The 23,898-nt window shown below is 46.9% G+C and overlaps 2 protein-coding genes across 3 annotated transcripts in view; one reads left to right on the forward strand and one right to left on the reverse strand.

The window, feature by feature from the left end:
* Positions 1–79: 79 nt before the first annotated feature.
* On the reverse strand, positions 80–9,519 carry LOC102053618 (transcription initiation factor TFIID subunit 4-like). Of its 2 annotated transcripts, none has more exons than XM_055701252.1 (3): positions 8,185–9,519; positions 5,578–5,625; positions 80–296 (listed from the first exon to the last, which is right to left on the reverse strand). In XM_055701252.1, the coding sequence occupies exons 1-2, from the start codon at positions 9,502–9,504 to the stop codon at positions 5,617–5,619; spliced, it is 1,329 nt and encodes a 442-aa protein (XP_055557227.1). In that variant the 5' UTR covers positions 9,505–9,519; the 3' UTR covers positions 80–296; positions 5,578–5,616. The 2 variants fall into 2 exon arrangements, with proteins under 2 accessions (XP_055557227.1, XP_055557226.1); XM_055701251.1 differs by lacking the exon at positions 80–296 and adding an exon at positions 4,432–5,491.
* Positions 9,520–14,249: 4,730 nt separating this feature from the next.
* ARHGAP6 (Rho GTPase activating protein 6) overlaps positions 14,250–23,898 on the forward strand; it is a 336,756-nt gene continuing 327,107 nt past the window's right edge. The window contains exon 1 of the mRNA XM_055702111.1: positions 14,250–14,960. Coding sequence (XP_055558086.1) covers positions 14,457–14,960 — 504 coding nt within the window. The 5' untranslated portion in view covers positions 14,250–14,456. The remainder of the gene's footprint in view (positions 14,961–23,898) is intronic.

Raw genomic sequence — 23,898 nt, forward strand, 5'->3', positions numbered from 1 at the left:
TTAGCTGCAGTCACACCCAGCCCAGGAAGATACACACGGGCATGCCCTGAACAAAGACACCCTTGGAGATTTCACCACCTCAGACTGATCTTTATTTATTCGCAAGAATCTGGAGTTACTAACATTTGTAATCCCTCTCTTAAGTTCTTGTATATACTTCATTCCCCAACTTTAAGGGAGAAAAAAGCCTTTTCACTTAGCACTGCATGGATCGTCCATGGGATACACGTATACGGTAGGGAACCATCTGCATACACTGGCGGTATTCCTTCTGAGGATGTGTGTATGTCATTTGACTGTTGTGGAAGGAAGAAAACCAACAGAGGAGATAAGGTAAGTATGGTGGAAGATAAATGCCAGAACGATCAAGCAGAAGGTGGAAAGTTCAGACAGAGGAGGTATGAACTCTTGGCCCATGTTACACTTTTCAAGGAGCTGTCTCGTCTGTGTTTATGCCAGACATCTATAGGGGAACATACAGTCCAGGTCCTCTGCCACCATGTTGTCCTGCAGCTTCTCAACTAAGCAGCCCCACCAGCTAGCACCAGCACATCCAGCCTTTAACTGCCTGCGACTGCCTCTGCTGAACAAGCCACACACAGTCACGGGCTGAGACTTCATATAGCCTCATAATTCTTATTTTGGGATGATACAGGACATTTATGGACACTTTGAACATCAGCTATGCAGATGGTGCTTATGATCTCTGAAGCCAGTTTAAGCCATACCTGACTTTAGATTGTCAGAACTGCCATTTTAAGTGGCATTTTCTATATCTGCTGATGCAGGTGCAGATACCATGCTCGTATTACAAGGTTCAGAAAACAAAAAATCCTGACAACTGAACATGATCTCAGTTTTAGGCTTTGCACAGAATGAAAAAAAAAGAATAAGCTGAACAGTGACTGAGTTTTGTGGAAAGGATTTTAGGGACACAAATGTTTGCAATAAAAAATTCAAAGAAAACAGATTTTGTTTAGATGTAAACATTCCCCTGCTGCCCTGGAAATACTAACAGAGCAACATTGTACTGAGACATGGGCAAGAAGCAAGTGTTCTTTAAAGTAAAGAGAGAGCAACAACCACCAAAAAAAAAAAAAGCTAAAAGCACTTATTGAAATATTTCAAGTTTACAAATATATAAGGTATTGTAAACATGTTCCTGCTCTTTAAATCTTGGCTGCTGGCTAGCCCATAGCCCAGTAAACTGCCAAACTGCAAAAATGCCAACTGGTTTTGATGAGAATTCCCAGAGAAAAAAAGCAAGAAAACCCCAAACAAATAAAATATATTAAAAAAAAAAAGTGCTGGACCCCGATTACATGGATACAAACTTTATGTGCTTTATGCATACTGAATTCCATGAAAGGGTAAAAGTCAAACCTGAGTGCCAAAACAATAGGAGAAAAGTAACATCTAGCTTTATAATTTTTCCAGCTGAGTTTTCAGGGACATAATCATTGTAGAAAGAACTGCCAAAAGCACTCCCATAGACATTATCAACTGTTGCAGTCCCTGTTAAGCATATGACCTAAAAAACAGTTTGACAACTTCACTAGGCAACATTTCCACAAACATCTAGGCTGTTAGCGCTGACTCACATCCCTGCCCTCAATGCTTACAACAGTCTCCAGGCTTTTAGTTTTGATTTTACCACAGGAGTGGACAGAAAGACCTGCTGCCAGCACCACCAGCTTCTCAAAAACACAGGAGCCTCATAGGCAGCCAGGGAGTTTCCCATGTGCACTCCATGCAGCCACACTTAAGAGACATACTGAATTTCTTCATGCTAGACCATAGCAACTTGGCAGAACTACCTACACGGGGGTGAAAGGCTCCGTACATGCAGACACTCCAGTCAGACACTGCCTGTACCCATGGCTGGCCCTCAGGACATGCCTGCCGTGTTCATCAGATTTTTATAAAGAAAGCAAGTTGGTGAGACTATGGGAGAGAGAGGAAGATGAGAAAGCAATGGTTTAAGCCTAACTTGAAAGTCACATTGAATAACTAACAGGATTTCATCACAGCCCAGAAGTAATGATTTTGCTAAACTGCAGATGCGACAGGCTACCCCACATGCAAAATGTTCTCCTGTCATCTTACCTTTAAAGACACATCATCACTAATAAGGCCAAACTACTAACATCACCTCGTTTTTTCAGATGCTCCAAATTATCTCAGACCTAATTGCTGCACACAGAAATCCCTTTTATCTGACTCTACCTTTGCTAAATCTCAACTCTAAACTCCCCAGCCATGTCAGCTTGCTCAGACTTAAGTATTTTAATCTCATGCCTAAATTGCAATACCTTTTGGGCTGTCAAGAGTCACACTGCACTGGTTTTAATTTGTTCTTTGTAATAACAATACCTATCAATCCAGCACACGAAAAAACACATCCGTGGAAAAAAAAAAAAATCCCATCTTGCTAGAAATCCCTAAAAACAGACTTAGCCAAAATTACTCCCTCAAAGTATGTGCTGCTTAATTCTAGTCAACTGTCAGAAAACTGTTTTCCGTAAGATGCTGGTCCTCCTGAACAAATCAATTCCCACGCATTTTACAAGTATTCCTACTTGGAAATTCCATCAGTCTTGGTGAAAAGCTTTGCTGCAACTTTGTACAAAGACACACATGATTTTTTGAGAGAAGCGTAAGAAATTGCAGCAACACTGAAAAGATGATATCCCCCCATTGTAAGTAATAGGACTTACAGAAATAGTATTAAAAAAAATATCCTGTGTATCATTGATTTATGCTGCAGATCACAGTTACTACAAGAGTAACAAAATCATGGCTCATTTCAACGTTAAATGTCTCACTGACACTTTATCTTCACACATCACTCAGTTAAAGGGTTGCCGACAACATCTGCTTTCAGACAGCAGGCATCTTCAGCATCTCCCTGTTGCCTGCATACCATTTAAGTGACGGCAATTTTAGCTTATGATCATCAAAAATAATCTAACCATGAATCAGAGATGAACAGAAGATATGCAATTCTGTACCACCCTTTCAACACAGCCAGCACATTGACTCAGCAAGGACAAGACATCAGAAGCTGTAAAGGTAAGATTCACCCAGTGCCAATCTGCAAAACCATGCAGTAACAAACTGTTAAAATTTGAAGAAACCCACTGAAGTCCGACATTTTTAACAAGAAACTTAATGGACAAGGAAATTTCACACAGAAGCTTACAGCACAGCAACAAGGAGGAAAGCACACATGCAACAATAAACCCCAAAGCAAGGATTCACAAGTACCACAATGAAATTATTGTGTGGCTCAAAGACTGCGATGAAGGCCAAGCTTACGAAGAAGGAGAAAAGAAAAAAGGGGGGGGGGGAGCCTCAAAACCACTGCTGCTAATAATTTGAAAGGCAAGTTTCTTTACGAAAGCAGGCAGCCATTTTGAAGCAGCCACTGACACTGGAGAGCAAGGCAAAGCCTTGGCAATTGTCTACAGCAGACACAGAAGACAGGGTGGTCCAACCCAGCACTAACCAGGAAACTAGAAGGTGACAGAGTGCCAGGAAGGGCACCAGACTGTATGAAGGCTGAAGAGAGTAACAAACCCAATAAATTCTTGGCAGAAGGACTCATCAAAGAACATTAGGAAGTGTTTCAGACTCCAGCTGGGTATGCTGCTCCCAAATGGCAAGAAAAACAAAACTGTTGCTGCTTTGCTGCTCTGAGTCATTAGGTTAAGACCCACAGTTGCGCAACTCATCAGTAGGACTGAGGAGACCAACATCTATCTGTTCATCCTTCTTCACTCCACATTCCCCGCTTCCCATGCCTCTCCCCAGGTTCTGCCACTATTACAGCAATTCCTCAAGAGGAGATGCCTGCAGTGGTTCAGGTGTAGCAACAATGACGAAGAAATGCAGCAGGGACCAGCAAGTAACAGAGTTCCAATTTCTTAAAAAGAAAGCAGGACAAGGGAAAAATAGCACAAGTGATCTGACCATTGAGCTTAAGCCTCTTCTCAAAAATGAAAGGTACTTTTAAAACTTATAATTCAATCTGTAAAAGTGCTCTACATTCTACTGTATTGAATGCAGATGTCTCAGCATTCACTGGATCAGAGTCCCAGTTTTGAGGCCACTAAAATACTGGTATTTCAGTATAGCAGCTATTTCATTTTCACAGATCAAGGCCTGATACCTATTGTCATCCCAACAACTGGCAAAGATGAATAAGCCATGACAACTACAGTTACAATGTTATCAAGACTTTATGTAAAATATTGAAAACAAATTTCAAAGGCTGGGTTTTTTTCTGTCAATACTTAAGATTCGGTTGTGCTTTGATAACTGAAACCCAGAATTTTTTTAAAACATCTGGTGACGGAAAAAATGATTACAAAAGGGCAAGCAGCAATATAAGAACAAGGGAGGAACAAAAAGGCTAAGATTAAGAAAGCATTTATGTATAAAAATTTATTTAGATGGAATCACAAACAGTTTAGTATCCATTTACAAACACTTCATATTATGCATATTATTGAAACTATCAAGAAAGGTAAAGGAGAGCAGATAATGGCAACTTTTTCCTGAAACAACTAAAGGCATACCCTTACCATCATGCGCGTTACTGGATCATAGTATTACCTTGATCATACTCCCTAATATGCAAGGGAAAAGGAAAAAAAGAACAGAATACCGAGATGCAGAATGATTAAATCGTGAACCAGTGAATATGATTTTCATGAACACCAGACTACAAAGGTCTAGTCTGATGCTCAGGACCTCAAGTATTCTATGAGGATAAAAACAGAATAATAATTTAGGTCAAATATGATCAAGAATTTTGTAATGTGTAATTGGGCTATAACTGATTTCTGGCAACGACAGCAATGATTAATGCATTTTTCAGAGAAGAATGGAGAGGCGATACTGAGCCTCACAGAGCAATTCTGTTGACAACCTGAGTTATTATACCACGTGTATGATACTGCTTCAAGTCAAATACACATTTGTGTTGCAGATATTCTCAATGAAATTGTAAAAGTAAACAGCTGTAACAAGACAAGTTATGATTTATTTTTTAAAAAAACAAATATAGTACATAGGTTATTGAAGTGTCCGGTTGTGAACTGCAAAGATCCAGGATTGCACACAAGTTTGCCCAAATGAGAAGGGTTAATCTGCACATTAAATTGGCTTATACTTTCAAAGTAGTATTTTAGGGCAGGGTTCTCCTCCGGGAGGACTGCTCCTGACCTCATTCAACCAATGTTCAATTTATTCACCTTCCTGAATCTTTGCCCTCTTTGGATAGTCTGTGACAAGTGCTGCGCTGCAGGAATTCCTGTTTTCCAGCAAACTGGCTTGCTCTGCAGGTTTGTAGTCCATTGTTACAATTGCTGATTGGGTAAAATGAATTTCCTACGTCTTCTCTAGCACAGCTTGCAACGCAACAGAAGCAGAGGTAAAAGAATGCACTAGAATACCAGAGCTCCACTTAAACACCAACGGAGTCAGGCTGTTGGCACCAATGAGAAATTCTGTATTTAACAAATCTGCAAATATTTAAGATCCAAAGTTAGTCAGTTTTATAAATAAACTCACCCACTTAGTCTGACTGCCATCCCAACTGGCCTTCTGTTTTCATGGAGTCTGGAAAAAGAAAAAAAAAAAAAAAAAAAAAAAAGAGAATGGTCTGAAGTCATACATACAGACATAGATTTGCAGGCATGAACCTCAGCTATCCTACGTACGTGCCAGTTATCACACTCAAACTAAAACTAGGGTTTCTCACTTTGTTCCTTCTGTGTAAAACAGTTACAGCTCTTCACCAGTGCCTTAGAGAAGACAGCTAGCTTCAAGCTGTCTTCCTTTACTTTGTCTTTATTGGTTAACCTTCTGTGCAACTGCAGAACCAGAGATACAGGCACTATTATCAAGCTGCAATTTAAGAAGCCTTCAACTGAAAGCGGAAATGAAATCCAGTCAGGCTGCCTAATGCTATCCCTTGAAATTATGAAAACAAAATCAGTTCAAACAATGTGAAAGAAAAGGTCTTTGTAAAACACCTCCTCCTCCTGACAGCATGAATGTGGAATTAGGTTCTGGCCGAAGCTGTGAACCCATGAAAGGCTATTCTCTTCCATTTTAATTCTCTGATTCTTTTGCCCAAACATGAAGGCACGTCTTACTTCTCTGAAGTAGTTTTATACAACATAATTAGAGCTTGCAAGGAGCTGGGGAGGGGCAGGGGAAACCCAGAGGTCGCCTCTAAGAGATCACCATTTCCTTGCTGCTGCCTTGCCAATGGTAAACTCCTGATTTATCCTAGGCCTCATCTACATTTAACAGCTGCTCAAACCATCATTTCAGTTAAGGACATTTTTCTCTTTTAAGCAGTTACAAAAGACTATGTGCTACCAATTAAAAACTGCTCTAATAATAGAAAGGCGGTTGAACCCACAATGAACAACTGCACAACTTTTGCTTTCCATTGTGCTGCTAAAGTGCTACTGTTTTTACAGACATTAAACTTTTAGTATTTTTAAAGTTACTCAGTTAAAATAAAACATGTCTCATTTTTCTTTACACAGTTTTGGAGGTGGGAGGAGGGAATCAATTCCACTGCTAAAAATCAACGGTGACATTTCCACGAAACCAAAGGGGATCGAGAGCTCTGGTGTACCTCAGCAGACAACAGTGCAAACCTCTGCACTGACAGACTGGCTGCGTGTGGAAGAAGTTACAAGTCTGGTTAACATGACAAACTGAAGATGCAGTCTTGAATGAGATGAAAACTGTAAGCCATTGCCCATCTGGTGCTCACAAAAGATCACAAAACAGTAACTGAGTAACTGAGCTGTTCCTGAGAATGGAGAAATCTAAACGGAGATATCAGAAAACGTTGCATAAATCTAGAGCATCAACCACAGAAGGCACCAAGGCCACAAGGCCTGCACTGGGACCTATTTATCTATATTACTGTGTGGTGTCTGCTCCCATTGTTGCAGGTTGGCTCAGTGAAGTCATTCTTGATAGGTACCAAAGCTGGGACTTGGTGTGACACACTAAACACTTCCAGATGCCCTGAAAAAGGGTCCTCCCTTTCCAGATCAGGCTAACAGAGTCAAACAATTTAGCCACTCCTCCGCACCGGCAATCTCTGGGAAACACTGAATCTGATGAGCTAGCAAAAACCCTTCAGAAACACAAAGGTTCTTCCTACAGTTCTAAAAAAGTTGTTTAGAAAGAAATAATAGCCAATATAACAGAATCTCCTTATCACCATCCAGCTGGCGTGAAACTCAGCGTTCAACATTTCCTGTGCTGCAGACTTCACAGACTACAGCTACTGGTATGAGAAGCAGCACAACCCCCAAAATATGCAGGCAGCCCTTTGTACCCACGGAGCTCGCTGTCACAGCCCAGGCAGTGGAAAGGGCAGATATTCCTATGTATGTCAGGGGTTACACCAATTCAGAGACCCTCGATGCCTATGCTGAAAGCAAAACCTTAACGTACACAAAATCCTACTTCCTTTAATCACAGACACCATCTTTTCCCACAGAACAGGCCAGACCTTGTGGATTAAGTCCACTAGTGGGTCCCAAACCAGGTTACATCTCCAAATCACAGTGAATTTGCAAGCTGGGGCCATTCATACTGAAGTTTATTCACATCAGTTCTCCTGGCCTCCACACAGCCTGCAACTACCACATGCTCCCATAGCAACAGAAGAGTCTGTACTCTTTGTCTTACATACGGACAACTGTATTGCTGAGAAAGTTAATTTTTTAAAGACAATTCGGGGGGGGGGGAGCGGGGGGAGGGGAAGGAAAGAAAACCAAAACACTTTTCTTCTACCATCTTCAGGAAAATGTAATTATATACCAAGGGAGGGAATTAGCGGGGGTTCCTAACTTCCGGTGGCCAGAGCAACAAACACTGCTAACAATTACTTGCTAGGAACGTGCTTTTTTCTCCAGCAATGCCCACACCTCCCACGGAGGCCAGTCGGACACCCGTGCGGCCCCATGACCCACCAGCTGATGCTGCAGCCCTAGGGCTAGCACGAGCGACAGGTCAGCGCTGCGACACGGGAGCTGCCAGCCAACTCAAGGGCGCCCCGGCTGCCCCCTTCTCCTCTTCCCCTCCGAGGGGGCCCCGTGCCCAGCCAGGGGAGCGGGGAAACACGCCGCCGGCCCGTCACACCTGGGTTTTCTCCTCCTGCTTGGGGCTCTGGGAGGGCGGCGGCGGTGGTGGGGCCGGCGAGGCCTGCGTCTCGCCCTCAGCACGCGGCTGCCTGCTGACGAGCGACTTGAGGGGCGCCATCCACTTCATCCAGAGGTCGAGGTCGACGTCCCCCCAGGGCAGGTTGGGATCCTTGGCCGCCCGCCGCCGAAAGTCCTCGTCATAGTTCATCCACGAGGTGCCCCCGTAGGTGGCATGCAGCTTGCGGATGGTGTCCAGGTACTTGAACATGGCTCCGCAGCGCGCCGGGTGCTTCTCGCACAGCACGCTGGCGTACACCAGGAAGGCCGAGACCCACTGGTCCAGCGTGTCCCCCGGGCGCGGGCCGTGCTCGGGGGCCAGCTCTGTGTGAAGCAAGGAAAACAGGTCAATGAACTCCCCCCGCCAGATCCGCTCCTTCGTGGCCTTGGCCAGCTGGTAGCCCAGCGGCCGCCGCAGCCCCACGTAGGGGGTGGCCGCCGCCTCCGCCGCCTCGCCCTGCCCCGCCGCCGCGGCCGCCGGGCCCCCGGCCGCGCCGCTCGCCGCCGCCGCCGCCGCCGCCTCGGCGCAGGGGCTGGCCGCCGCCGCCGCCGCCCCCAGCGCGGCCTGCCGCTCCAGCCAGCGCGGGTTAACGTAGACGGTCCGCAGCCGCGGCGCGGCCCCCGCCGCCGCCCGCGCCGAGCCCTCGGCGCCGGGCTGGAGGCGCAGCACGGCCAGGGCGGCCGGCGCGCCGGCGGGCAGGTCGCTGCCCTCCCGCCGCGGGGCCGGCTGGGCCGCCGCCGGCACCTGGAGCAGCGAGGGCGCCGCCCAGGGCGGGGAGCCGCCCCTAGGCCCGGCCGCCGCCGCCAGCGCCTCTAGGCCCGGGAGGCCGAGCCGCGAGCCGGGCGCCACCGCGCCGAGCACCCATCGGGTCTCGGCGATCCCGGCGCGCTCCCGGGGGCTCCGCGACCTCCCCTCCTCCCGGCGCCCGGCGAGCGCCGTCCCCAACGTCAGGGGGGCCGCGATTCCGGCCCGGCGCCGACGGCGGCTCCGCCGCCTCCCACGTGGCATCGGCGCGGCGGCTCCGGGCAGAGCGCGCAGCGCGGGGCGGGGCCTACGGCCCGGTGGGCGGGGCCCGGTGGGCGGGGCGGGGCTGCCGCAGCGGCACCGGCACGGGCAGCGGCACCGGGTGGCACGGGTCGGGCCGGGACCCCGCGGCTCTGCCCAGGCGGGCGCGGCCCCGGTGGGCGCGCGGGTTAAGCGGCGCCCGGGATGTCGCATGGGGCTGTGCTGTTCGGCACTCCGGTGCCGGCCTTGGGGCATATAACGTATACACACACAGTCTCTCTCCCCATCTCAAATACATATATATGACTATATAGTGTATATATACACACTATGCATATACACGATATATATCTAACCCCATATATATAGATATACATAGATATACACTCTATATGCAGTGTGTATATATATACATGCTATATATTGTCATATATGTATGTATATACACCCCCAAAACTGGGTGCCGGCTCCTTGTGTGGACTTCAGTTACACCCCCACCCCCGCAGCTGCTTCCACAGATGCCTCTGCAGGGCTTTCTCCTCGAGGAGCAGCTCTGAACACCGTGCTGAAATGCCTACAGATGGATCGCTGCCGCTGTAATGCAGACAAAAGTTCTGAAAAAAACATAACAGCTCTTCTGCCTCCACAGAAAAACTGGAAGAGCTGAATTTTAGTTTTCAGTCTTTTTCTCCAAAAAATCAAATCCCAGGAATTACAAAGTTAGGAGTTCTTCTGCAAGTAAACAGTAAGCTTTTTAAAATGCTTTTCTCCTTAAGGCACAAAGCTGTGGAAGGTTTTGTTGGCGAAGATCAAGGCAAAGAAGACATTAAGTAGAAGCATAGTATCATTTAGATTGGAAAAGACCCTGAAGATCATCAAGTCTAACCATAAACCTGACACTGCCAACACCACTACTAAACCATGCCCCTGTGTCCCTAAGCACCATGTCTTTTAAATACCTCCAGGGATGGTGACTCAACCACTTCCCTGAGCAGCCTGTTCCAATGCTCCATAACCCTTTTGGTGAAGGATTTTTCCTAACATCCAACCTAAACCACCCCAGGCGCAACTTGAGGCCACTTCCCCTGGCCCTATCAATTGTTACTTGGGTGAAGAGACCAACACCCACCTCACTAGTTCAGGTAGTTGCGGAGAGCAGTAAGATCTCCCCTGAGGCTCCTTTTCTTCAGGGTAAACAACCACAGTTCCTTTAGCTGCTCCTCATAGGACTTGTTCTCTAGACCCCCAACCCTGTCTGTGTCTGTTGTCACTTAGTCACTAGGTCATCTGCTGCTTTCAGCAGAAGTCCCACATCTTCCTTGTTTATTCTCTCACTGCTACTGCTGTGGCAGAAGCTGCTCTTGTTGCCCTTGACATCCTCTGCTGGTTTTACCAACAGCTGAGCTTTGGCTTCGCAAGCACCATGCTTGTATGCCCAGGGAATGCTTCTATAATTCTGTTCTATGTGCTAAGAGTAAAGATATTCCAGGATAAAACTGACGGCCGGAAAGTCATCGTTGTCAGATACACTCATCCCTCAAAATATTTCTGAATTCTTACTACATTATATATCCATGTCACTCTTGCTCATTTTCAGAAATACAGACTTGAAAAGTTGAGGAGGGATTTTTCAAGTTGCAGAGTCAGCAGACTACTGTGTAAGGTGGTGACAGGCAGTCAGACAGAACAAAGAATAAACATCTTCACTGGGTTTAAGCTTTCATACGACCATGCAAACTGTTAGGAAAGCCTTTCTGGCTGCAGAAGTCAGCACATCCACTGCCTGGATTGCTACCCCCAGCTCCAGGAAGGACTGCCCAATTCCTTGACTGCTATTGCAACCTTATGGGCAGCAGTTACATGAACAGCTTTGCTTTGGAAGAGAAGGGCCGATGACCAATATTAGATTAACTAGTGTTGTCTCACTATTCCTCTGCATGTATGGCTGCACAGCAGGTATCTTGTGTCTGGAGGTTACTGCTAAGGTTTGGGGACTAGAACTGTCTTTTTGTTCTGTGCTTGCACAGTGCCCACCAGAGCCCCGGAGCCCAGCTGCATGGCTGGTGCTGCCAGGTCTCACAATAATGCAGGTCATAGTGCTAATAAACAGCAACTTTAACAATAATCACTAAGTGCTTATACAGCTGTTGTCCCTGAAAGATACAGATAGCAACTCAGACAGGCAGTGAAACTGTCTACACGAAGCACCTCTATATGTATTTACTCACTGAATTGCAACTGTGATTCTCCAGGTCTCTGTGTCATTAAAACTATACTCCAGTTTTTCATGAGGGCTCTCATGGAGAAAACCAGCTGGGCAATAGTAAAAAAAGCAGGTGGAAATAAGAATGCTTTGTTCCCACTTAGAGTAGTTACTCATAAGCTGACGTATGCTCCTAACATTGCACTTACCTGATAGTTTCTGTCTCTCTTCACAGGTTGTGTATGCAGTGTGTAAAGACCTGAGTCTGCACTTGGAGGTTTGCCTGCTGGCAGCTGGCTGTGCCCAAGAGTATCAGATCTTCAAAGTGGGCAACACACCTTACTGAGAACAGCCAAACTGTCTCCAGCGGATTTTGGAGGCAGGAGTCACTGTCCTCTCCTCTCCTCTCCTTATGTGATGAGCTCCTCACAGCTCTGAATTTCCCCCTCTGCTTTTTTCCTTCTGTCTTCCTGTCCCTTTACGTTCCCACGATACATTTGTAGAGGACAAAAAAAAAAAAAAAAGTGAATAGTTGGAGCCACACATCTGTATAGCTGTAGTGTAGACGTGTCTCCCTCAACCAAATTGCTCGCATGGGCACAGAACCACAGAAACAAACTCAGAACATTGTTTTATGCTTCAGACCTTTTTAGTCTCAAGCATGAGACCCTATTGAAGGCATTAATGAGGAGGAAAAATGAAGCTTTAAACAGAAACAGCTGCAACCTTAGCTGTGGAGGAGCTAGCAGGCTTTGAAATTAGGCAATAGAACAGTTCATTAAAATAAGGGAGAAAAGCTCCTTTTCAGACAAAAAAAAAAAAAGGGGGGGGGGTAGGGCGTGGGAGAAAAAAAATCCCATTTGGAAATACTGCATAAAACCAGAACACCTCCCTTTGAAAGTGGATGGGCTAGCGTGCCGGTTCTCTCTATGAACCTTAACTAATGCCACAAAGGAAAGAACTGTCTGCTCCCTCTGTTGATGAAACTAGAAAACGCTGCCATGGTGCACGTAACCTGCACAGACTCCAGGATGCCTGGGAGGACAACACAACCCTGCAACAGGGTTTGAGGAGAAAACGCAGCATAAGGAGGAAATGACCCTTGTGTTGTGCTCAAACGCTTTTTTTTTTTTTTGCTTTTTTTTTTTTTTTTCCTCAAAATAGCCTGTCTTTTTCTAAGGAATTTGAATTGTTGTCTGCGATGCTTCTGTGGAGATAGTGGAGCTGGTGGTTTATCAGGTCAAAAGAGGGGTGCTTAGGCCCTGTGGAATCAGTAGTCTACCGGTGATTTCATCTGAGATGGGGGATTTTCAAGAATTGCACTAGTTCTTGGCTAGTCTGCCCTTAGGTGCCTTCCACTCCTTCACTAACTAGAAGTATAGTTCTAGAAGCAAAGCAGGATATGGGTTTGTGTGTTTTGCTTTTCATCTAGAAAAACATAATGGCTGTAGTCTTCACTGACAAAAGAGCAACAGCTCTGAACTGACCCATGAAGCTAGCGGTTAGCTGCAGCTTACTAAAGTTGAAACGCTACATGAATGACGGTGTGGGGCCTGCAGAAAGAACCTGACAAGCGCTGCCATTGAACTGCTTCCAGTGAAGGGAGGACTCTAATGTTCCCAGCTGGGAGATGGGGGCAGGAGTTGGATCCTGTGGCTGAGGGACTGTTTCCTCCACTCCAGGTGGGGAAGGAGCTGGCTGGCTGGCTGCCAGCCTTCATGGGGCTGTGCAGTATTCTTCCCCTGCATGCATTCTGTTGCTGCGTTTCTTTATGGTTTTGGCTTTCCCAAGTTTGTTCCTTTCCCCCGATAAAGGTTTCTTTCCCTATGCATGGTGAGAAAGCACCGAAAGTCGCTACAGAGGATCAAGCAAGTTTATCTATTTCTCTTGAGGAGGCTTGGCTTCATTGGCCCCACTCCTTTATTTTCTGCTGCCATGAGGTACCCAGCAGAACAGTTACGGGCCTTGTGTGCCCCACGCTGCCTGTGGGACTCCTGCCCACGGGCCTCTGTGTGGGGTTATTCTGCGAAGACTGTCAGACAGCAGTAGCAGAGCGGAGCGTGCCCTCAAAGCAGGCGTTCGTTGTGGTTGAATACATAAAACCATCTTCTCAAATTGGCACGGGATGGGAAGAGACTTGGGCCAGAGCACCCGGTGCCGGTTGCCCAACAGACGCGTGCTGTACACCACCCGCACCCAGCCCATCGCCGTAAGCTTTCACAGAAGACAGCAGCTCTCCCCGACGCCGCCGGGGAGGTTACGGGAGCCCCCCCAGCCACAGCCCAGCACTCCCCGCCATTCACCAGCGCGACGGGGCTGCGGCGCTGGGCTCGGCCGGGTCAGGCCGGGGCTCTCCCCGGCTGCGCCGCCGCGGCGGTGGCTCCGGCACGGGCACAGCTGTCCCGCTGCCTCCCCACAGCGCAACGCGGTGCGGCCGCAGCGCCCCGTCGGGGCCGCCCGGGGCAGCTCCCGGGAGCCGCGGCCCGGGGGCCCGCGCAGCGCGGCGGGGCCGGCGCGTCCCCGAGGTGGGCGCCCCGCGGCGGGGAGCGGGGCACAGCGGGCCGGCTCTCCTCGGCCCGGGGGCAGGCGGGCGGGCCCTGCCACACCGGCCGGGTGGGGGGGCGGCCGGCGGCTCCCCCGCGCATCGCGGCCGAGGGGGGAGTGACTCTGGCAGGCGGCGGCGAGCCGAGATAAAAGCTCCGCTGCTGCCTCCTTCCCTCCCCTTTTCTCTCGTAACTTTTTTTTTTTTTTCTTTTTTTCCCTCCCTCTCCCTCCCAGCAAAGTGACCGCGGCGGCGGCAGCCCGGGAGCAGCCCCAGCGCCGGCCGCCGCCATGAGCCCCCCGGTACCGCCGTCGGGCCGCGCCGCCGGGGGCTGAGCCCGGGCGCTGGGGGACGCCCCGAGAGCCGCGCCGCTCCGCGCCCCGCGGCGGGGGCCGCAGGCAGAGGCAGCCAGATCCCCGGACCCCCGCCGCCCCCGCCGTGCCCGAGGCTGCGACCGCCGCGATGTCGGCGCAGAGCCTGCTGAGCAGCGTTTTCTCCTGCTCCTCCCCGGCCGCCGCCGCCCCCGGCACCGCCAAGAGCCTCTCCAAGCGGAGGCTCCGCCAGACGCGCAGCCTCGACCCCGCCATCATCGGCGGCGGCCGGGAGGACGGCGAGGGCGCGGGACGGGCGCCGCGGGCGCGGGCCACCGGCAGCCCCCCGGGGGAGCGCCGCCGCCCTCGGGGCGCCCCGCCGCCGCCCGGCGCCTCCTACTCCAGCCCCAGCACCCCGCTGGAGCGCTCTCCGCCGGGCAGCGCCCTCTTCGACGAGGAGAGCCCCCGCGGGAAGCGGAGCCCCGGCTGCGAGCTGCCCTTCCTGGCGCGCACCCCCTCGGCCTCGGCGCTGAGCGGCCCCGCCGGCCCCGCCAACAGCATCTTCTCCTCGCCCCGGCGCTGGCTGCAGCAGAGGAAGGGGCAGCCCTCGCCGCCCGAGCCTCGCCCCGCCGCCTACGTCGTGTGGAAATCCGAGGTAGGCCCGCCCGCCCCCGGGGGACGGGCACCCGCCGCGCCGCCCTCGCCCTCGCCGCCGCTGCCCGCCCCGGCGAGGCAGCCGGAGCTGCCGTGCCGCCGGTGGCCGGGACGGGGTGGCCCCGCGGGGGCGCCGGCTGCGCCCCCCTCGGTGGTGCCCGCGCTGCCGCCGCCGTGCTGCCGTGCTGCCGTGCCGCCGCCGTGCCGCCGTGGGCAGCGGGCGCGGGTGCTAGCGCCGAGCGCGGGGACCCGCGGCGCTGGTGGGGCGGGCGGCGGCTCTGGATGTGCCCTCGACGGGCTCCGTTTATAGTTGTCCTGGGCATGTAAAACCGCCCCCTCCCAGTTTCACACCTCGTAAACTGAAGTATGCGATGGCTTCCAACAAGATAGACAAATTATTTTTCATGTGCACACCCAGTGGGCTGTGATTTATTTGACAACATACATGTGTCAAAACCACATGAGGAGCAATTGTATTCCAAGACAAATCCAGCTTTGCAGTGCAAATATTTATTCTCTTAACTTGGATGTCGTCGATGTTGGGCTGCAGATACCATACCACGTGGACGAATGTATTCAAGGAATGTGGCATTGTTTCTTGATAGCAGTTGCTCGGCGAGTTGGTTCTGCGCAGCCCTTTGTAGCAGGAGAAGAAGGAATTTTTTGTTTGAAGAAATTCTCTGTCCTGTCTGTAGCGATGAGGTTTCCTGCTTATCTGTTTAGTAGTTCCTCCTGGAGCTTTTGCGTTGGGGTTGGAAGGCAGCCTTTTCCTTTTAATTCCATTTCCATTTAAGATGTATTTATTTTAAGCAGCCAATGCCCACTAGATCTATCAACAAAACAACCCCGCTGTTTCAGTGGGATGCAGATGTCTTTGAAAAATTGTTATCTGACACAGGGATCTGGGATCCAAAGCCAAACTAGGCACCATGATGGCACAATATTAGGAAAAGTAGTTTTTGGGCAAAGGCTGCCTCTCACCCTGAACAAGCCCCCACGTCCTGCTGTTAGCTTGGGGCGTAAAAGTTGTTGACAACTGCCCATTAGGATGGAGCACCAGCACTTGGCTGGCGACTTCGACCACGGCGCTGGCTAATGTTGAAAGAGGCAGCAAAGATTTTTAACAGTTTTCAAAAATGGATTACTATTAAGTCTTGTGATCAGAAGTTACTCTTAGCTGTTTCATCTTGTTCCTCAAATTTTAAGATAGTTAAAAGTTCAAGATTTCAAAGAACTTTGTGGGGGCAGCAGTGACAGTGACAAAAAGCCGCCAGTGAGACAGCGGGCAGTGACCTTTAGTTGGCTGCTTGCCCACTTACAGTCTGATAAGGAACATCAAAAAGTGTTAAGATAGGTAAGATTTCCCGTGCAGTTTCCTGACTGAGTCCAACACTCAGAGCATGGTCTCTGACCTGCGAATGTAAGCGGATCTCCCTGTTTTCACTGAACCCATGTGAAGATGTCAGACACTCGGGGCGTATTTTTTCAGATCTTTATGTTGTCAAACCACATAGCGCAGCACATCTTCAGACTGCAAATTCAAAAGTACGATTTTGTTCCTAATTTGGTGTGTGTCTAGCATTTTTAAATAGTTAAATATTTTTGGGGTGTGTGTATTATATTGCTAATGATTGCAGTATAGTGATGTAATTTGTAGTTAAATTTGATTCAGCACGGCTTCGTGTGGTGTTACTGTTCTCTTACAAATTGTTGTTTACTTGGCGTTTCAACCTGGGTGAGTGTCTTTCATATATTTAAGAAATGGGTGTTTACAGTAACAAAGTATGGTCTTGTATTTTGGACATATCTTTCCTATTGGTGAGACCTGATTTTTAGAGTAATCGAGGCATATGTGTGAGTGTTGTTTAAAAAAAATAATCCCCTTTATGTTAGGAAAAAAACCAAAACAACGTGTGATACTGTTGTAAGAGAACTGTCTGGGGAAGGTCTGAGCCCAGTGCCGTCACGACAAGCAAGTATCCGCATCTCTATGCTGGGTCCCCGTGCCTGGGCTGGACAGGTGGCCAGGCAGCCCCTCTCCATGAGCCCCCAGTTGGGCACAAGTGTCGTGGTGGCTGTTGTCCCAGCAGTCACAGTGGTGGTGCTGCACTGCAGGAGCGGGGTGTGCTGCACCTGTAGCTGGACTCGCATCGTCATTGCGGATTTGTGGCACTGCGTGTCAGTTGCCATAGAACTTGATACCTGCTGGTTTCAGAGTTTCTGTTTTCAAAGCATTATACAGATATTAACTTAGTTGTAACTATCAGCAATGGCATGTATAAATTGTTTGACTCTATATTTTAAAAGAAACTGCACATACATAATTTTGATCAAATTCCCCCTCTTATTGCAGGCATGCATCCTAATGGTCATTCAGTTTGGTTTTGTCATAAAACAGCATTGTTCATAAAGGATTTAGTTGTTTGCTTCCTGTTTAGTCTTTATTGGAAAAAGACTTGTTTGGTTTTTAGGAAGTGAAGGATTCTCTGCCTCTGGGGCTTCGCCCTAGCTGTGGCAAAGCGCGTGTGCTTGAGGAGGTGAAAACCCCCCACATTTCACTGGGTGAAAAGGAAATTACTATTTACAGTACTGTAAGTTTCTAAGCTCCCATTATCCAAATTATGGCATTCTTGATAGGAAACCTGTAGTTCTGCTTTTTTCAACTTAGAAAATGAAATACATCAGAACAATGATTTTACTCAGCTGTAAAAGACAACCGAATAGATGGCTACAGGATGAAAATGAACATGGAAGGTTTTGGTTTGATTACATAAAATTCCCATCCTTATTAGCTGGAGGATAAAAGAAGTGTTCACTGCAAAATCTGTTTTCTTTACCTTCATTCCAACACCTTCAGTATAATTTCACTTTCTGGAAAATCTTCGTCTAAAACCACTGTGCAAGTAACAGGGTTATGCACTAAAAGTGGTATTTTAGGAGATACACGTGGGAATTATTTTCTTCCTCCTACTTTAATGCTATGGAGATTTTCTCTTCAGAACCTGCCAAAATAATAAGTTCTGCACAGAACCTTCTTGGCCTGCCCCAAGCTGGATCTGTGGCAGTGTCTGGAGGGAGATGGTGGCGATGTGGTTTGCAGCATGCGTTGGCACACCCTGGGGCAGCCTGGTGCTGCAGGGCGGCCGGGGTGGCACCACCAGGCACAGCCGGATTCAGGTTTTAAAGTGTGCACCGGGCGCTCCCTTGCCAGCTGATCTGTGATTTCTGTATATGAGACCAAAATGTCCATAATAGTTTTCATCTGAGGCCAGGAGAAGGATGGATTGTTTGTTTTATTTTTTTTTTTACTGCCCTTTGACTCTTCAGCATTTTATACTGCAACCCTGTCTACCGGCCTAGGGAGGGAAAGGTTGCTGCTCAGTTCATGCGGCCATTCATAAATAATTTTTAATGGAATGCCACAGTGCACAGGGGATTTCCAGTTTCAGCGGCAGGTCACACCTAAAGGCCTTACACAAAGAAACGTGTTAGGCCCGTATTCTTGAATCCACAGATTTTTGGATGTGAAGCATCATGTGACAGAGTTGTCTCTCACTTCTGGATGATCTGGCTGTTCTTTATCGATATGTGATTTTATTCACAAGAATATTTTACAGCTGTAAAGATTATTTTAGGTAGAGCTTTACTTTGCTGACAAACATTCTTTCCCTTTTCTATTATCTGCTCAGGTATAAGCAGCTTAAACCCCCTCCCCGTTCCTGGGTCTGTGGAAATCAGTGACAACATTTCCAGTGGTTTTAGTCTGGCAAAGACAAGGAGGATTTTTAACAAGAGAAAAAAGATGCTCATCCCCAATTCCGATCGGAATTGTCCCTTTAAGCCATTTTCTTTAAAGAAAATTCACTTACAAAATTAAGTCTGTTATGACTATTATGCTTTCATTAAGTGTTTGATAAGGTTAAGTGACTCTAAGTAAACTATGTATCATGTAAAAAGATGGTAGAAATATCTAGAGATACCTTAATGCCTTGATTCGGCCAACATTTAGTCATATGTTTATGCTAAAGTATGTGAATAGTCCCGTACAAGTTAAGGGTGCAAGTGTTTTACAGTGACTGACTGGAATATGTTTGCCAGGTGAAAAGCCCAAAACAGTTCAAAATAAATAGATCTGTGTGACGTCTCAAGTTGTGTTAATTGTGCTGATTCTTCTGTCCTAAAGACGGCAACGGAAAGCCACAGCATGTGGATAACAAATACAGCACACCATGTGAATGAATCTGACTAATCGCTTTGTTATGATAAACGACATCTACACACTTACACTTACAGGGCCTGATTATTTTGCTGTCGTACTCTGTGTGTTACTGGCTGATTAAGCATTAACATCTCCAGCTAACAGGCTTTTCTGGGGGAGAGCTGCTTTTAAAGTAATGGTAACATCATGTCTGCTGCCTTCCTGCTAGCGTGCCTGGCCGCCGGGAAGCAGGAGGCACCACTGTGAGTTTGCACAGTGCTCCTCAGCGCCGTTGGGTTGCTGTGGGTGGTTGGCTCAGCCCTTCCTCACCTTTTCCTCCTCCTGGCGTAGCCTGCCATGGACCTGCTTCCTTGCCCAGGAAGGCTTTCCGTGGAGCACAACTGGGCAAGGGGTTTCCCATGGTGCAGGAGAGCAGTGCGCCCTGAGTCCTCACCAGGTTTAGAGGGAGAAGCCAGGAGCTGTCCTGGTGTGTCCTGAGCTACTGGCTGGCCAAGCTGTGGTGAGCTGCAAGGATGTTTGAGATACTCATCTGCAATATCAGAACATTAGTTTAGCTAAATATTTTTATATCCTCTGTTTGAGTCATATGGAGTGATTAACTTAGGACATGGCTGCTGGAAGTAGTGAATGTTCACACCACTAGTTTCAGCTCATAGGTGCCCTGGGAGATCAGCTTCCATAAATTCACTTGCTTGATACTTTAAGAGTTTAAATCCATTGGGAAAGTGGTCTCAGATTCCCTATTTCCGTATCTCTTTGCTTGCCAAAGTTTCCCCCTGAGCATCACTGGTTTTTGTAAATTAATATTAACTCAGTTTTTCCAAGTTGCTGTGAGTGGCTAGCTTACTTTTTCTGCTTTTTTACAGCCAGTGCTTGCTTCAAAACTGTGCTGATGGATGGACATACATGAAAAATTATTTCAGAGATATAAATAAATAAATAGAAAAAAATCTTAATTCCATTAAGAAAAAGTCTTTAAAATTGGGCAAACGGACAGGTCACATTCCTGTAAGGATATCTATCCTCAGGTACTTCAGATGAGTATTTTTCTTTGAGGTTAGTAGGACAAATTCTTTTGGAGAGAAAGGACTGATCGCATTATCAAGTTTACAGGAGCAGAACCTGTTCATTGTAAATTTAGAGGAAGGAGAGCTTTTCTTATTTTTTTCCTTCCCCTATTCAACTGATAACAAGTGATTGATACATATTCTGAAAATTGTAAGTTACCAACAGAAAAGAGAAAAAGAAAGCAGTTTTCTCCTGTTTGTTAGGATGCATGAAGAAAATGTGAAATAGGAGTATATATGCTGCATCCCTTTTAAAAGATCTAGCATGAGATATGTAAGTGAAGTCATCCTTTCCCCAGTTTTCACTAGGTGTTGCACTTCAAGTGGTTCTGATGTGACAGCGTATTTGTCATGGGGGCAAAGCTGAAGCTTCTGAGGTGTAAAAGCAAAGCTGCTGCACTTGGAACTAGGAATAAGGCTTTGCCATAAAAGACTGCAATAGTTCACATGGTCGAAAGGCCAGTACTCCCCAATAAACTAATTTAACACTATACATGCAAATATTTTAATGGAATACCTCCTCAACATTTATTCTCTTGTGACAATGTCCTATTTACTGCTCTCTAGTTGCCATAGTCTTACAGGCTGTATCTTCACTGAGCTGTTTGCCTCATGTTTCTGACTTCATTGCTTCTGCATTTGCCTGCTTATTGTGTTGCTTGTTAGGATGAGATGCCCTAGAACTGTTTCCTTGTCAGGTGGAAAGTTTGTCTGTCTTTGGGAAGGAATTTCAGAGAATGTATCAGATTGCCATCAGCACTAGTTGTTCATTTTGCCATAGTGATCTCTGAAGAGTGATATGTAGCTCAGTGTGAGCTCAGAGTCTGTTTTACTTGCCCTTAAGCACTTTGATACCTAACCCAGACATCTTTCTCTATGGATGGAAGAGAGCTTTGAATGTATTCCTGTGTAGAGCCCCAATTAACCATCCAGGAAGCAAAATGGGGGTCTAGCATGTTTAAATGGCTTTTTGTCACCATTTTTCTTTGGTCTTCCTCCAGACGTTTAAAAAACTGGACACTCCCCCATACCCAAGATTGTTAACTTGCATTTTTCCCTTTGAGGGGGGGGCTTTTTAATGAGGTGTGTGAGAACTGTGTTTTGGAAGGCTTTTGAAGTAAAAAACTGTGTGCTGATATTTACCACTGAACTGTTCTGCTTTATTTTCTTCCATAAGACATGCTAAAACACTAGACACACAGACTAGTTTCAGCCTAAGTCCATCCTATTCAGTGCTGTAAGAGTTTTGTAACTGCAGAATTTGGTGGGCAGAAATGTTGTGGGTCTTGTATGAAGAGGAGTGCCATTAAAAGTAGCTAAATATATTCAACTTTTCTGAATTTGGCAAATGCACTCTTCCCAGTCCCAACTAAATTACATTTGAAGACATTTGGTGAAAATATGGGAGTTGACAGCTAGGACAGACAGAATTCTCCCCAAGTGTGCACTGCTTAAGTAATGGGAAAGGAACTTGTGAAAATAATAGAAATAAGACTGAAAAGTAATTTTGGGCAGCCTCTAAAATATCAATGGCCCAGACTGCTGTCTTGACTTCATGGTGGAGCTGGCAGTACATTTAGCTTTGCAGACTCTCTCGTATGACAAGAACTACAGCTGTCGTGATTTGCAGGTGGGGAAGTTTTCAGGAGTCTGTCTTCACTCTTCTGCAGTGTTGTGACTGTGTAGGCATATAGGTATTAAGCATACTTTGGGGGATTTTTTTTTCCTTCCAGATGTAAATCCCATAATGGAAATGAGCAGGGAGTCCTGAGCAAGTAGGGCTGACTACTTGTGATGGTATAGTGGTAGCTAGATAGTATCAGTGTCAGAGTTGTAGAGTTGAAATCTTAATGTAAAAAGGTAATGAGAATGAAGATTATAATGGCAATACTATTATAGTGTCATTAAATGTGATATAATGCTGCTCATATTTGATTTTCTGGTTATGTGGCATAGTATTTGAGAACATAAGCATTAAGAACACTGGAATTAAGCTGATGTTTTAAAACATAACTTTTGCACATCCTGGGTTACGCTTGTTTTTAACAGACACAGGTGTCTGGATGGTGGGAGAAGAGGCCAAATACTCCCTTGAGCTTACAGAAACTGGAAGGAGGGCAATAAGGAGGTAAGGGCAAGGTTCAGACTTCATTGGAATTTGACATTGTGACTTATCGTCCAATTTTGCAAAGTATTGAGCTCTCAGGCTTCAATCTGACAGAGTACTCAGGTGTGTGCTTTGCTTTTGGCTCGTGAATCCTGCTAATCAAAACGAAGTATCAAGCAAGAAGCAAAGCCTTTAATTATCATTCAGTCTTAGGAATTTTACTTCTTTCACCTCTCTTTAAAACTTTTGCGTCGGTCGTTTTTTGCAGACTTTTAAGCTCTGTTTGTTAAAAATAATTTCTATTGGTTTTTATCTATTCTTATCGTGTAGCAATAACACATATCATGGAAATGTATGTGCACACTTTCTGGTTGAATTTCAGCTTTTCCTAGGTGTATACAGACTGGCTGTTTCAAGTTACATGTCTGTTCCACTCTGGTTGTCAGCAAGGAGTTATTAAATCCTGGGGAGAGTTAAGAGTGTTTTTGAAGGATTTGTTGAGCTTCCAGTGCTTGACGCTTGCCACATTGTTGTACTGGAACCAGATGTTGGGTACCACATGTTCGTGTTTTTGGAGCTAAGTAGGTTAGGTGCTGTGTCTCTGGCCTATAAAAACAAACATCAGTTTCCCACCCTAAAGCTCTCATCCCTGGGTCATCACCCTCACAGCCCTGCCTATGGGAACCGCTTGCATCAGCCTCCCAAGTTGTGAAGCCAGAACACTGTCTTTTTCAGGATCTTCCTACCTGCTCTCTTCTGTATTGTCTCAAAGAGAAGACCTTCTGATTTATGGTGTTTATCCATGAGGACCCTTTGACAGTGTAAGGTTTCAAAGATATTTTTGAGAATTGCACTTAGTGAGGACGCACATGAGCACTCAGTCCCATGCAGAAACTCTCCCTGTGGCTGCTGAGAACCTGCTAGGACTTTGGGTAGGTCCTGCTTTTCTCTTTTCTCCCCTATTCATTTATGAATTCCTGATCCATCCACACAGACCTTTCCAGGTTGCGCTTGTCTTTTGTCCATTTCTAGTTGTCCTTGTTATGTATATCTTCAGTTATCCTCTGGGCCAAATGTCAAAAATTAGGGTAATGTGTCTTTCTGGCTTTCATCACCTGAAGTTTATACTAAAAAAATAAACTGCTTTACTGTAGCTGTAGCCTGTTATCTGGATCGGCCAAATGAAATGTTAATGAGTCCTTTTGTTCTCATAAATGGGTTTGTCTCATAAATGGACAAAATGGTTTTCAGCCAAATACAGAGTATGATACAGAGTTTGCTAACAAATGAAAGTTTTGGTTTTTTTACAGTGTGATTAAGATTTCTTTTGCACTGCCTTAAGTCTTGCTTCTCCAAAGGACTGGCTTCCTGGATTTGATTTTTCAGTGATGGGACTGTACCTCCACTGAACATCTATAACTGATTTTGTGAGAGGAAGACTAATACAGATTTTCCATTGCTATTTTCAGGTTTTATTTGCTTTATCCCTTTGTTTCCTGCCACTGTTGTAATATGGCAAGCTGGTTTTTGAGCACCGTCTTTTTCT

Source organism: Falco cherrug, chromosome 2 (genome assembly GCF_023634085.1).
Source record: "Falco cherrug isolate bFalChe1 chromosome 2, bFalChe1.pri, whole genome shotgun sequence".
NCBI lineage: Eukaryota > Metazoa > Chordata > Aves > Falconiformes > Falconidae > Falco > Falco cherrug.

Coding starts and splice junctions, on each gene's coding strand:
- LOC102053618 (XM_055701252.1), bottom strand. CDS start 9,504: ATGCCCCAAGGCCGGCACCGGAGTGCCGAACAGCACAGCCCCATGCGA.